Source organism: Castanea sativa, chromosome 11 (genome assembly GCF_040712315.1).
Source record: "Castanea sativa cultivar Marrone di Chiusa Pesio chromosome 11, ASM4071231v1".
NCBI lineage: Eukaryota > Viridiplantae > Streptophyta > Magnoliopsida > Fagales > Fagaceae > Castanea > Castanea sativa.
The window spans coordinates 6,495,733-6,510,628 of NC_134023.1; the positions used below are offsets into that span (position 1 = coordinate 6,495,733).

Genomic DNA, 14,896 nt, shown 5'->3' on the forward strand with positions numbered 1-14,896 from the left:
ATTCTATAGTCATAAGGATAATAAAGTGTTTGTTAGCACAAATGCCAAATTCTTGGAAAATGACTATATGAATAATTTTACTCCTAGAAGTAGAGTTGTCTTGGCTGAAATGAATGAACCTGTAGTTGAATAACCAATGGATGAAACTAGGGATGATGTGACTATATTAGATACACCACAAGATACTACTCATGAGATGTCTAGTACACAGGTGCCTCGTCGTAGTGGGAGAATTATTCAGCCTCCTATAAGATTCATAGGTTTGGGAGAAACTTATGAGGCTATCTCAGAAGAGGCTGAATCGGATCCTTACACTTATGGTGAAGCAACGAGTGATATAGATGCACATCATTGGGTCCAAGCTATGAAATCTGAATTGGATTCTATGGATTCCAATCATGTATGGGATCTTGTAAAGGCGCCTAATGGCATTAAACCTGTTGGTTGCAAATGGGTTTACAAGAGAAAGAGAGGGATAGATGGAAAGGTTGAAACCTTTAAAGCAAGACTAGTGGCGAAAGGGTATACACAAAAAGAAGGTATTGATTATGATGAAACTTTTTCGCCAGTAGCCATGCTTAAATCTATCAGAATTCTTTTATCCATTGCTACTCATTATGATTATGAAATTTGGCAAATGGATGTCAAGACTGCATTTCTTAATGGCAATCTTGAAGAAGAAATATACATGTTGCAACCAGAAGGTTTCATAGCAAAGAACCAAGAGCATATGGTATGCAAGTTGAATAGGTCCATTTATGGACTTAAACAAGCATCTAGGTCATGGAACATCAGATTTGATCAAGCAATCAAGTCATTTGGTTTTGAACAAAATCTTGATGAACCATGTGTGTACAAAAGACATCGAGACAAAGTAGTAATGTTCCTAGTGCTTTATGTTGATGATATTCTACTCATTGGGAATGATGTAGGGGTAATGTCATCGGTTAAAGTTTGGTTGTCAAGCCAATTTGATATGAAGGACTTGGGTGAGGCTAACTTTATTCTAGGGATCAAGCTTTGGCGAGATCGCAAGAATAAGATGTTAGGCTTATCACAAGCTGGATATATAAGTAAGGTTCTAGAACGGTTTAGCATGCAAAACTCCAAGAAAGGATTGCTTCCTTTTAGACATGGAGTTCCTCTGTCTGATGACCAAAGGCCTAAGACTCAAGAGGAAGAAAATATGATGAGACAAGTTCCTTATGCTTCTGCAGTGGGAAGTCTCATGTATGCCATGCTTTGTACTAGACTAGATTTTTGTTATTCAGTTGGCATGGTCAGCCGATATCAATCAAATCTAAGACCAAAACATTGGCAAGCTGTAAAGCATATTCTCAAGTATCTTAGGAGAACGAGAGATTATATGCTTGTTTACCATAGTGAGGATTTGATTCCCATTGGCTATACAGATTCAGACTTTCAGTCAGATCTAGATTTCAGAAAATCCACTTCAGGATGTGTTTTTACCTTGGGAGGTGGAGCCATAAGTTGGAGGAGTGTTAAGCAATCTTGTATTGCGGACTCCACCATGGAAGCCGAGTACGTTGCTGCTTGTGAAGCAGCAAATGAGGCTGTTTGGCTCAAGAAATTCCTTTCTGATCTTGGTGTTGTGAGAATGGAGCAAGTTCCCATCACATTTTTTTGTGACAATAGTGGAGCGGTTGCACAATCCAAAGATCCAAGGAATCACAAGAAAGGAAAGCACATTGAGAGGAAGTACCACATCATTCGAGACATTGTTGCTCATGGAGATGTTGTGGTAGCAAAGATTGAAAGTGCAAATAATCTAGCAGATCCTTTTACCAAAACCTTGCCTCAAAGGACTTTCGAGTCACATTTGGAAGCAATGAGAGTTAGATTAGTGCACAATAGTCTTTAGGGCAAGTGGGAGATTGTTAGGATTAGTGCCCTTAAATCCTATTGTATGATGCTATGTATGATATTATGTATGACATGATGTATGACTTAATATTGTGATTGATAAAGTTATTTTATTATTATCTAAAATAATGGTAACATGAATATGGGACATTATCATATAGTCCATGAGATGCATTGTATGTGATTTATGTGAAAAGTCACAGAAGATGTAAATCACAAGTTCTTTGTAAACTCAGAATTTATAGTTTGTAGTCGGTGATGAAATTGGGCATTTCATTTGCGAAGACTATAACGTGTCAACTAAGATGATTTGTCTTGATCATGGAAGTGAAAACTTCTAGTTGATATGTTGATATGTTTTAAGAGTTAAAATATATTGAACAGGACCGCTGTGAGATTTATTATTTTCCTAACGACTGTCAAATGAATAATAAATCTCACGACTTCTATTTGCATGAACTCTTAATCCTGAGAGAATAATGGACCTGATCATGAAGTATATGTTGCTTTGATATATCAGGAGTGAGACTAAAGTTACGGTCAAAATCTCAGTATGTTGGGCAGCCACATTTAGTGTTGATGGAACATATATTCTCAAGATGGAATTCATAGTCTCTTGATGGAGATATAAAATATTCCCTTGAGATAAGTTTAATGGGTTCAATTATTCAAAGAGTTAGGCCTAACCACTTTAGTAAGAAATTGCTAAAGTATATATTTATGAAATTGGATTTCATAAATATATAATGAATAACTTTAAAGAATTAAACCGGGTACTCAAGGATAAGATGTAGTAATTTACAAAGTGGCAGTCTACATTTATGACTTTGTGTTACTACGAATATTTTATGAAAGGGTTACGTGTATTATAAAGTCTTGGGATATAATTTATTAATAAGGCCTAGAGTGCAATTACATTTATATAGTGGTATTAAATATAATTAATGGTAACTTTGGACTTGTCAAGAGTTGACGGAAAAGCCCAAGGCCCATTGGAGCTAGTGTCTTGTTGGTCCCTTTTGGTCCCACTCCAACCCACACACTAAAGCCCAATTGGAAAGGCCCAATAGGCCAGCCCAATTAGATAATTAGTTAGTTATAAAGGGAGAAACATACAGAATTTTTATTAAGAGAGATTAGAAAAGAAAAAGAAACAGTGTGTGAGAAAGTGTGTGACACACTTTCATTCTCCCTTTGAAAAACTGATTGAGAGACCACACATTTTGGGCGTAAAGTGGAATTGGAGTGAAGATTAAAAGTGTTCCCAAGTGCTTCTAATCTTTGTTTTGAATTTCTCCACACCAAGGTACGCTCTCTTGTTCTTAAATTCTGAAATTTACATAGTGCACGTTATCAACCATGAATGAAATAGATCCTTGTTCGTTGCTTCCGTTGTGGGTTTTGCATGAGATGTAAAACCAGAAATTTTCTTTCAGTGTATGCGTATGTGTGTATGTGTGTGTGTGTGTGTGTAGATTATATTAAATGGTGCGTGGATATATGTGTGTGTGTACAACATTGGTAAAAATGTATTAAAACTTCAGTTTTCAGATAATAAAGATATGGGGCTGACATTTATATATGAAATTACCTCTTCTTGCATCTCTGCAAGTTCTTTTGCAGTTTTAGATATAATTCTTTCAGCTCCTTTGTCAAACAATATGAATGTGGTTGAACCGGTCTCATCTTGTACTTGGACTTGAATTCTATAGCTGTTTGAAATAGAAAATTGTTAGTAGAATATTATATATATTTTATGTGTGTTTGAGAATTTATAAAGTTGTTAGTAGAATAATTACCTTGGGACTGCAAATTTTGGCTGATTTTTACAACGTTCACACCATAGAACTCCTTTGACTTGTTTTACTTTCGTCTTGCATAGAAGACATGCAACATAATACCATCCATATTTGTTGTTGATATTAATGATTTTGGCATTGCATGTTACCAGTAAGTCCTATAATACAAATTTAGTCAGTTTATAAAATTATATCTTATTATAAAACATATAAACAGTTACTAATTATGATAAATTCATAATGTGAGAGTATAGTTGATACCTTTGTGTTTGAGTTCCATTCCAAGTCCTTTATTTCAGCCACTGTTTTTTTATTATGTAAGGCAAGTTCTTCATCTTGTGGTTTAGGTAGTTCCTTTGGCAGTATATCTTTTACGGTTATGTCCATTGTGGTGTATCTAACAAAAAATTAGGTATAATTTATTTAAAAATAAACAGAACAGTTTCTATATGTATATATATGAAAGCAAACTGAAATAAACATTTCTTTCTTAAAGATATCTGCTTGTTTTTATTTTTTATTTTTTTTTTAAACTTGTATAGCATCTATTTGATACAATTTTGTGGTAATATCATTTAAGGAATATTGCTAAGTAGGTACACTGTTGAAAAGAGAAAGTGTAATAATAGTTACTTGTTTCTAATTTCTGCAACTTCTGGAATGTCTAAATTGTCGTACAACTTTGTTGCAAAAGTGGATGATAGCTGATACTCACCTACAAAAAAGTTATAAAATTTATAAGCATTATAGATACATAAATATTATGTATTTAATAAATGAGTTAATCAATTGTTACCTCTGAAAGATTTCACAATAGTTGAAGTGACTATTACAATGAATGGCCCTTTATTTGTTTTGTAGAAATCATCATCTATTTGTTGTGTAGTATTTCCCCACAAAGTTATTCGAATTGATTTGCTCCTGAATTTGTATATATGTAAATTTGAGTTATTTAAAAATTATAACATATGAGTTTGAAAAGATGTTTATATATCTTACTCTTCTAACAACAGTTGAATGTTTCTCATCTTTGTTGGATGCCCTCTTGTTTTGATCTCCTCAATGGCTCCAATGTAGTCCAATATGCCAATCACATCTGGTAAGAACACTTTTTTTTTTTTTTTTAAAGTAAGAATCAGTATTAACATATGAATTTCATTATTTTTTAGTTCTGTAAAAGTAGATGCTTGGTTTGTAAAACAATTAAAATTACCAGTCAAGTAAGTATTGTCATAGCAACGGGAAGCTATTGTTCCATAATTAGCAAATTCAAATTGGGATTGAGGAATTGAATGATCAAATCCGTTGAATTTTGAGACCGAAGTTGTAGAATTGAAAAGTATTTTGAGTTGGTTATGTACTGGACGATAGTTCCCTTTATTTTCTTCAACTAAGAAATTTGTAATTGTATATATGCCGCCTTCATTTAGTTGTGGACGAAAACTTTGAGCAAGATTCTTTCTGATGCTTGCATGTATCAATGTTCCCTACGAATATTTCAAATGAATTATTCCTTAATCAATAGGAGCAGTTTACATTGACTGGTTGCAAGTTTTAATAAAGTTATATTATTCTATAATCAATAGGAGCAGTAAATAACAATCAATTTACATTATCTGGTTTCAAGTTTTAATAAAATAATATTAGTACAATTTATTCTAAAAGGGAATCAATTATGAATTTACCTCTTTGTCAACCAATATCATATCAAGGCTGATCAGATCATGGTTGTTTGCTATATTAATTGCATCCCACATTCGTAAAACTCTAACTTTCAGTATTGAATTATCTTTGTCCCTTGATATCTGTTTCAAAGTTGTATACTCCATACTCATCTTAAAAATCTGTAAAACAAAAACAATATTTAATCAATACAAAAATCAAACAAAAAGATTTTAAGAATTTGAAAAACTAACTGGAAAAATAGAGAAAAAGGTATTCAAACCTAATACTTATTAAGTAATGCAGCAAAACAGAATTTAATATACAGTAAATAATTCTAGGGAAACCATAATTTTTGTTTAAGAAAAATCATTAACAAATTTATACTCTTAAAGACAATTGGGAAAGAAAAGTGAAATCCTAACAAAAATCTTCTAAATGGAAATAAAAGAGGGAAAATGAATTGTGAACAGTTATAAACAATTGGGAAGGGTAATTGAATAGAAAAAAATCATGCTCACCTTCTTAATAGTCTATTGTTGCAGAGAAATTTATACTGTTAAAGAAAATTGGGAAAGAAAAGTGAAATCCTAACAAAAATCTTCTAAATGGAAATAAAAGAGGGAAAATGAATTGTGAACAGTTATAAATAATTGGGAAGGGTAATTGAATAGAAAAAAATCATGCTCACCTTCTTAATAGTCTATTGTTGCAGAGAAGTGTTCTGAATAGTTTGCTGTTGCAGTGAAGGAATGGCGGTTGAAACAATTGAGGAAGAGATTCTCTATTTGTGTGTGTGTGTGTGTGTGTGTGTTTGTCCGAATCAATGTACTGTTCGAAGATTTTATGTTGTGATTCGTCACTTGAATAAGTACACTACTTGAAAGAGTTGATTCATCAATTTTGGACTTGATTAATTTATTCCAACGGGCCGGGCCATTAATTTACTTCAGTAAAAAAAAGTGTATCATGCAATCAATGACATTTTTTTCTTAAAAGTGAGGCTGGGCTTGGGATTGGCTCTAATTGTATATGATGTTGTCACGTAAATAAAACCGTTCTCCACTTGCAGGATGAGCATAATATATACGCCCAATACATCTTCCAGATTTTCTTAATTTCCATTCTTTGTCTCTATTATGCCAAACCCATTTAGTAGGAAATTCAGAATAAGTCAATTCCCTTGCTTCTTCATACAATGCATTCGCTTTCATCCACTCTGTAAATTTGGTTTTTTCAATATCTGGCTTGTTCACAACACTATTTAAATAATCAGTATCTTCAAAAACACCTGGTTGCTCATCCTCATTGTGAAAATTCAGTCTTTGAACAGCAGGCTCTCGATGGTGAATAGGAAATTCGAATATCCTCCAACATGCCTCTATGGCAGATACATATCTACAATTTAAATGTCTTAACTTCATCAGTATCTGTCATATGCTGCATTCCAGTAGAAGAATCAATATGTAAATTTTCTTCAAGAATCAAAGTTGCACGATCAGGTCCTTTTGTTATATATTTAAATAAGTACTTGATAGATCTTGAACGATTACACCACTCGACATTTATGTGTGCTTGAAATTTTACCAATAACTCAATATTGTATGGAACTATGAATCGATTATCAAGTTTGACTTCATTTCTTTCAACAAATCTTCCATTATTCCTTCTTCTATATATTGGGAAACCATCTTCATCAACAGTGGTTTGCGAACAAAATTTTTTAGGGAAGTGCTTTGTACATTTGTTTTCAATCATACAACTTGCCTTTGAATTAATAGAGCCGCAAGGACCGTGAACCATATATTGTTTGACAGCTTCATAAACCAAAGAGTCTTCATTCAAATCTGGAATTTCTGCTGAAATTATTCTATCAATTTCTGCTGCTGTAGGATGCTTGTCATCATGATGTAGAAAAAGTAAAATGTGTGCATGAGGTAACCCTCTCTTTTGATGTTCAACAGTGTAGACAACTGCCACCAAAACAGTAAGTTAGTTACATTTATTTAGATTTACTATTAAACCAAGTAAAGAAGAAGGGAAAAATATTTAAAATATAAAGTTTAGAATACCTGCAATTACTTTCCCAAAGTGTTGACCATGTTTTAAATCATATAAGAGTTTATCAAGCTTTATCTTGAACACTCTTGCAATCACATCCGGTCGATCTTCTACTTTCTGTCCAGGTTTCCTAGATAGGAAAAGATCAATTTTTGGCCATTTCGTGTTGCAAGTGAAGGTAATAAATAGGTCCGGATAACCTGCCCATCTACAGATTGCCATTGCATCTTGATAGTTTTCAATCATATACCTTGGACTTCCAGTGAAACTTGAAGGTAGAACAAATCTCTTGCCTGAAGATGCAGGGGTGGTATCTCCTCTCATAACTGCATCTTTCAGTCCTTTATACAATTCTATCCTTAATTTGTCTTGGTTCTCTTTTACCCACATAAGCTGGATTTCTTCAATACATGTGTAGGCATCTACAACAAATTGTTGAAACAATCTACCACCATTTACCAAAGTATGTCCTTCATGTTCACGTTCTTGCAAGCGATATGCATAATATTCTCTCATAGTGACAGAATCAGTTGTATCAGATCTGATTCCATCTACATTACTATACAAAATGCCGAGCCTAAAACCATCTTCACCATATGGGAATAAAAGGGGATATTGTAATGCCATGTATGAAGGATGCAGCACATTAATACATTGTAACCCTCCTTCTTTTAACTCAACAATAATATCACGATGTGCATTCTCAGCACCAATATCACCAATGATAATTGCTGCAATTTCTGAACATGTAGGCAGGTTATATTCTCTTCCATTTGTAGTTCGTGAGCCAATAAGGCGCAATCTTAAATGGTGAACATCAGTATCAAAGAAACGGTCTCTAGACATCCGAAATATCTTCACTAAAGTTTTTGTTTCATCAAACATTTGGACCAATGCATCAACAATAGATGGATCAAGGTCACTATCAATTTCACCATTACTAAAGATATTCATTCTATTTTCAACTTCATTTTCAGTATCGTAGAAATATAATTGTGCAAACTGTGGATCTTGGCCATCATTAGGAAGAAGAGTTCCAATTCTATGATGGTTTTGGCCATTAAGTTTGAAAATGTAAGGGTGTCTTCCATCGTTAATTCTACTATCTACTTTGCCACCCATAGATGTCATTGCGAACATTGCATTATAAGTTCTTATTTGAGTTCTGAATGTTTTAGATCGTTGACTACCAAGAGGATCTAAAAGCTCATCAATAAGAGGAGGTGGTTTCTTAAGCAAAGGTAACTTAACCTTACCCTCCATACAACAGAGAGAGAATTTTGGGTTCCTAGGCCTCTTAGATTTAACTGTTCTCTCTTCATACCATAAAATTGAACCGCAATGCATGCATATATAAGAAGGCGAGCCAAAATTCCAAGGTTCAGTATATTTTCCTATATGAATTTTAAAATATGAGAACAACAATAATGATATAAACAAAAAAGAATATAATTTTTTTTTCCTTTGTAAATTTAAGTCAAGTCATTTACTTGGAAATTCTTCGCAACCACTCTGACTTTCTGATTGTTGGATTTGTTGAGATATATCACAATTATTGAATCCATCTTCTACCAAAGTATCATCCGTACTTATGTTCAATCTAGTTTCTGCATAGGAATGATCCATGCCAACATCAATATCTAATAACCAATGTGAATTGAAAGTTTTATTTTCAATTTTTTATGAAGAAATGTTTAAAAAATTTATAAGAGTAAAGTGGCAGACACAGAAACGTACCTCTTGACCCATAAAAATCTATATTTGTACCAGGTGAATGGACCATAGAGCAGTCATGCGTTAATGCTGTTCTATCTCTCTTGTTTTTTTTCCTCTTTTCAGCAATGACCATTCCCCTGGATTTCCTAGCCTGGATAAGCTTATTTTGTAAACTATTTTTCCTTTCGTGCCATTTTTTGCTGGATCGTCTTTCAAACATTAGCATCCGTCTTTTTAATCGTGCTTGTCTTGCATTTTCATTTTTTTTCAAAACTTCAGAAATGAGCTGCTATAAACTGAGATCTTATACATACGTGAAAGTGTTTTATAAAATAAATAAATAAAATTAAAGCATCTATAAGCATTCAATCCAAAACACTATTGTAAACACAATAAAAATAAAATGAATAAACAAAATAAACAAAACTAACAACATCAACATTTATAAAAGCCTGCGAATAAACTGTGCCCAATGGCCTGAGCAGTACAAAAATTAAAGGAAACAAAGTTTAATAAGCAACAGTACAAAGCTTAAAAAAAACAAAGTTTAATAAGCATTCTAGTAAATTAGAGGCATACATCAATAATGAAATAATAATAAAATTAATTATCAAGAAGAAAAACAACAAAGGCAATCAGAGAAAATGCAGTTCAATATGAAAAAACACAGTAAATCTCAGGCCAAAGCATTGAAAGAGAGATAATAAACATCCGGATTTTAATTCAAATTCAAATAATAAAAAATAGTGGTGAGGATGTGAAATAAGTAAAAGGGAGAATTGGCTGAAGAAATGAATTTGTAAAGACAGAAGTTAGGTAAAACATGTAAATCAAAGCCAATTAAAACAGGATTACAGTAAATGAATAAAATGTAATTCTAAATATGAGATAAGTAAAAAGGATATCAGCATTTAAACAAACTGTACTAAAATGTAAAATGGTTTTAATTTTCAATTAACTTGCCAATGTTCCTTTTAAATGAAAAGTTCAGCCTGTTTTTTCAAAATTCAGCATATATAGAGGTCAATCTGATTTATAGATGGTTCTACTATTCTTGTTCATCCCATAAACATTAATATTCATAACAAATCAATATTCAACCATTATTAAATGTCAAACATGTCCCATAAACATTAATATTCATAACAAATCAATATTCAACCATTATTAAATGCCAAACATGTTTTTCCTTACATATATTCAATGGGTAAACCCCATTACGCCACTCACAAAAAAGCTGTGTTATAATAACTCAAAAAGAAAGCATCAAAGTAAAGAATATAACACATCAAGTAACAAAATGCTGACCTTGGGTACAGGTGCTGACAAAAAAGAAGCAAAACAGACTGGATGTCAATTTTTTATTGACAAAGGTGCCGTTTGTTTAAGAATGTGGCAAATCAAGTTAATTCAACACGTGAACATGGTGGAGGTACCAAATGCAGGCCATTAAAAGGATAGCAAAATAAATAAATAAATAAAAGTAATGACAGTCTAACAATTCAGTAAAATACAAAATAAGAATACATTGAATTAATAAAAATTGAAGGAAAAAGTAGAGTAAAATATGCAAGTCAGAGCCTAATCAAAACTAAACAGATGAACGGAGAAAATTTAATTCAAATTATGAGATAAATAGAGGGAAAATCAGGCTATCGAAACCTCTTAGTTTGATGCAGAAACTCTTCTTGCAAAATAACCGTGTTGTACCTGGCAAAAAACTCAGCATTCAACAAAATGAAAGGGTAAGAAGTTTTTTAAACCTGCAGCAAAGAAAGATGACAGCGAGAATACAAAAGAAGCGGAAGTAAACATTGTAATATGGTTTAAGTTGCAAAAAATATGAAAGATTGTTTTAGTTCTTAACAATCTATTGGATATTTCCTACATGATGATGGCAAAAAATTTGGCAAAATTAACATCAAACAGTAACACTTTTTGACACAATGTGAGAATTCTTATGGAATTAATTAACAATACTGGGGTGAAAGAAAGAAACTCTTCAGTCGTAAATATTTGAAAGTTATTTTCAAAAGATGAATTCTATTGGAACAACTGCATTGATTTAGTAGTATATCGATCTCAAATTAATGGGAGAAAAGAAAAAAACCAAAAAATTTGTGGAGAAAGAGAGAGAATTATTTATAAGTCCATAAAGGATGATAGAGGTTGAGTCAACTAAATTCTAACTCACACATATTTCTACAGCTACAGTATATAAACTACAAACTAATATCGAAGGGAAAATATGCTAATTTGGATTACTGAGAAAACAATGACATTTTTGTGTAGGTGCATCAAACTGTATTAGGAAGAAAAAATATCCACAGTAGATTAAGTCTACAGTGATAGGGTACTAATCTTGATACTCAGTGTGTTCTTTGTAAAAAGATAATTGAAAGTAGGTATCACTTGTTTTGTGATTGTTCATTCTCGATGAATATATGGTGAGCCATAATAAGGTGGAACCTTAAAAAAATCACAAAGTTCTGTTAGCAAGAGATTATGCTCAAGGATAAGAATTGAGTCTAGATTGGCAATTTGCTCTACTATGTATCAATTACTGAAATTCTATTCAAAACAGAAGAATAAAAAGTTTTATTCTAAATATAAACAAACTAATCGAAATATTAATGTGTACACCACACAACAGTGTTTAAGAATTAATCTCTAAATATTTAACGACATAATTTTAAGCAATATATTAACTATTTAATCAAATACAATAAGGGAAAAATAAAAACATAACATACTGCCAAAAAAAACTTCACTAATTCTTTAAAACAAATATACATTCACAATAAAACAGGGAACATGATTTTTTAGCACAAACAGTAAGGAGAGAGGAGAGGCGGCAATTCAAAGAGCTTGAAAAGTTATTAATTAAATTAACAAACGTTCAGAAGCACAAATATTAAAAAAGAATAACCCAATCTAAATCAGATATGACCTCAAATTAAAAAAAAAATAAAATAAAAGTTAAAAACCATAAAACAGAAACTGGAAATGGGTTTGACGATGGCAAAATCAAGGGCAAAATCCCTTATGTTACCAGGACATAAAACCGAAATTATATTTTATGCATAGAAAAAGGAACAAACCCATCTATTTTTCAAAAGGAGTCAAAAGAACAACCCTAGAAAATTCGGTAGGAATTTTTTTTGAAAAACAGATATATAAAAAACGAAGATGCTTAATTATGTAGTATAAACCTGAAATTATAATTTTTGCATAGAAAAAGGAACAAACCCATTTATTTTTCAAAAAGAGTCAAAGAAGAACCCTAGAAAATTCGGCAGGAATTTTTTTTGAAAAACAGATATACAGAAAAGAAAGATGCTGACCTTCAGAAAAGTTTTGTTGCAGAGAAGAGATGAAACAGAGCAGAAGATCAAATCGTGATGGCCGGCAGCACGAACGTCCACTGGATCCCAATTTCTTTTTCCCCTTCTTCCCTTTCTCTGTGTCGCAGTATCGGTAGGTGATTTATTTTAGAGAGAGAAGATATTAAACGTAATCTGATGAAAACAGACGGCTAGGATTTTTTTAACTGAAATGGTTTTTTCCTTTTTTTTTTTAAACGGACTTTATTTTTAATGTAACCCTTCTTGGTTTTTAATTGTCAGACGGAGCAGGGTTAAAAATCCAACCATTATACTGTACGGCTTTTTAAAAAAAAATTGTATACGTGTCTGAATATTAAATAGGTAGTTATCCTATTTGTCAACACGTCCTTAAATGTAGGAACCAACTTTCTCTCAGCTTTATCTATTATATATATATATATATATATATATATTGATTTGATTGGTTTTAAGTTTATGTTTTGTGCTTTTGTTTGTGTTTGGATTGTGTCTTCTCTTGAGTTTAGAGACATTCGAGAGAGAGAGAGAGAGAGAGGAATTGGGTTAAGTTGTTACCATTGTGAATGTTGAAAAAAAATTGAATATTTTAATTGGTTGGTTTTATTCCAATTAATCCTTTTGCTAATGAACAATAGGTCATCAGACCAAGAGAGTTATTGTTCATTAGTAAACAATTTTTTGCTAAGGAACAGTAACTTAAAGAGTTTGTTAGAGTAACATTTTGTGGGTTTACTCTTCAAGTTAAAGAGGATTTTGGGTTTAGAGAGTTTGTTAGAGATGCTCTAACATAGGCTAAGTACACCTTAAAAATTTCCTTTCTCGCAAAAATCTCTTGTACGTAATAAGATTGTTGAAACTCCTATCAAGACTAATACAAGACTCACTCCTCCATGACAGTGAGCTACTCCATAATGCCACACTATACCAAGAGTAGTTAGATGTCTTACTATTAGTTGGGATCAGGATCAGGTGTGGTACCACACCTAGTGCAATTACCCCCTCCCTACTCTCAAAAACTTTTTACCACTTTCACTTTTTTACTTGCTCATTTCTTTTTTATTCAATTTGAAAGTTGTTTTTTTCAATTCTCAATCCTAGTCACTGGAGAGATATTGGAGACCTAACATCTCTAATGTTGTTTATCACGTCAATCAACTGTTGTCCCCTTAGTCCACACTTTGTAAGAGAGTCTCACAGAACAAATGAAAACAATAATGTTAAATATATCTCTCCTTTGTTTATTTTCAAATGACTGACTTTTCAGCCACCCACCCTAATTACATAGGGTAGGAAATATATCTTGCCCTTGTTCATTATCCTTATAAGCAGCTTGTTAGCAATCCACCCTATTTATTAAGGGTAGAAATGTAGCCACCCAAGTTAATGCCTTGTCCCCTATAGTCTCTCCCATTTCCACTATATTCTCAAATCTCATTGTAAGAGACAGATAAAAATGGAGAAGCACTGAGAGACAAAGAACACAGGGAGATATATGTATTCAGTATTGGAAATCATATGATGTCGTGGATGACCATTAGAAAATAAGTAATTCAGGTATAGACTTACTCTCATATTTCTTTTATTTTACAAAAAAAAAAAAAAGAAGAAGCTTCGTTGATGAACGGTAAATATATTTATTGAGGTGGTGTTCATACTTCATAGATTAAAAAAGAAAATTGGACAACTTGTTGAGGTTAATGCAGGGGTGTTTTTGGTCGAGTTTAGCCAAATTTTTCCTAAAATGAGGTTTTGTTAAGGCTGATGCTAGTGCCCAACGTTGATTTCAATCTCTCCACCAGAGCTCTCCAACCAGTTCAGGAGAGCTACACAAGCTTGCTTTGCTGCTCTGCATAAGAGGGTCAGTATCCTCATCTTCACTTTGAGGCCCTGCAGGGCTGGCCCTAGACATTTTGGGCCTTAGGTGAGAACTAAAAATGGGGCATTTTTTATGCCTATATATTAATTAAATTAATGTTTATTTAATATTTTAATATTATAATATATTTCATTTAAAATCTATTTTTCTTGCCTTTTGAGATGTAAATTGACTAATTAAATTTTTGTATTCAAGTTCTTCTAACATCTCATTTTCAATCGATAATATAGTTAATCCATTTAATCTTTCTTGGGACATTGTCGATCTTAGATATGATTTTATTAATTTTAATTTTGAAAAATTTCTTTTTGCAGAAGCTACTGTAACAGGTATTGTTAGTAAAATCCTAAATTTTGTGTTATATTTTGTTTATTACTAATAACAAATTTATCCATTGATCATTTTTGAGACTTAATTAATTTTTCTTCTTTTTTTCTTTTTTTAAGTTTATCATATCCAGATGCATATATATATATATATATATATATATATATATATATATATATATATATATATATATATTATAGTAGACA

The 14,896-nt window shown here is 32.1% G+C and overlaps 1 protein-coding gene and 1 long non-coding RNA gene across 2 annotated transcripts; both read right to left on the reverse strand.

Annotated features, from left to right (window-relative positions):
• Positions 1–3,443: 3,443 nt before the first annotated feature.
• Positions 3,444–4,074, reverse strand: LOC142615206 (uncharacterized). Its single transcript, XR_012840691.1, has 3 exons — positions 3,945–4,074; positions 3,684–3,841; positions 3,444–3,596 (listed from the first exon to the last, which is right to left on the reverse strand). It is a non-coding gene; the product is annotated as an uncharacterized LOC142615206 (long non-coding RNA).
• Positions 4,075–4,312: 238 nt separating this feature from the next.
• On the reverse strand, positions 4,313–9,255 carry LOC142615962 (uncharacterized). The gene is made up of 8 exons (XM_075788860.1): positions 9,144–9,255; positions 8,897–9,046; positions 7,418–8,800; positions 6,877–7,318; positions 6,494–6,743; positions 5,369–5,527; positions 4,897–5,170; positions 4,313–4,398 (listed from the first exon to the last, which is right to left on the reverse strand). The coding sequence occupies exons 1-8, from the start codon at positions 9,253–9,255 to the stop codon at positions 4,313–4,315; spliced, it is 2,856 nt and encodes a 951-aa protein (XP_075644975.1).
• Positions 9,256–14,896: the final 5,641 nt, after the last annotated feature.

Bases quoted from the DNA above. Each gene is read 5' to 3' on its own strand.
- LOC142615962 (XM_075788860.1), bottom strand. From the start codon at position 9,255: ATGGTCATTGCTGAAAAGAGGAAAAAAAACAAGAGAGATAGAACAGCA. The intron at 8,801-8,896 runs GTAAATGACTTG...AAATTCATATAG, and splicing joins TGGTTGCGAAGAATTTCCAA to GAAAATATACTGAACCTTGG. The intron at 7,319-7,417 runs GTATTCTAAACT...TTTTGGTGGCAG, and splicing joins CTTTGGGAAAGTAATTGCAG to TTGTCTACACTGTTGAACAT.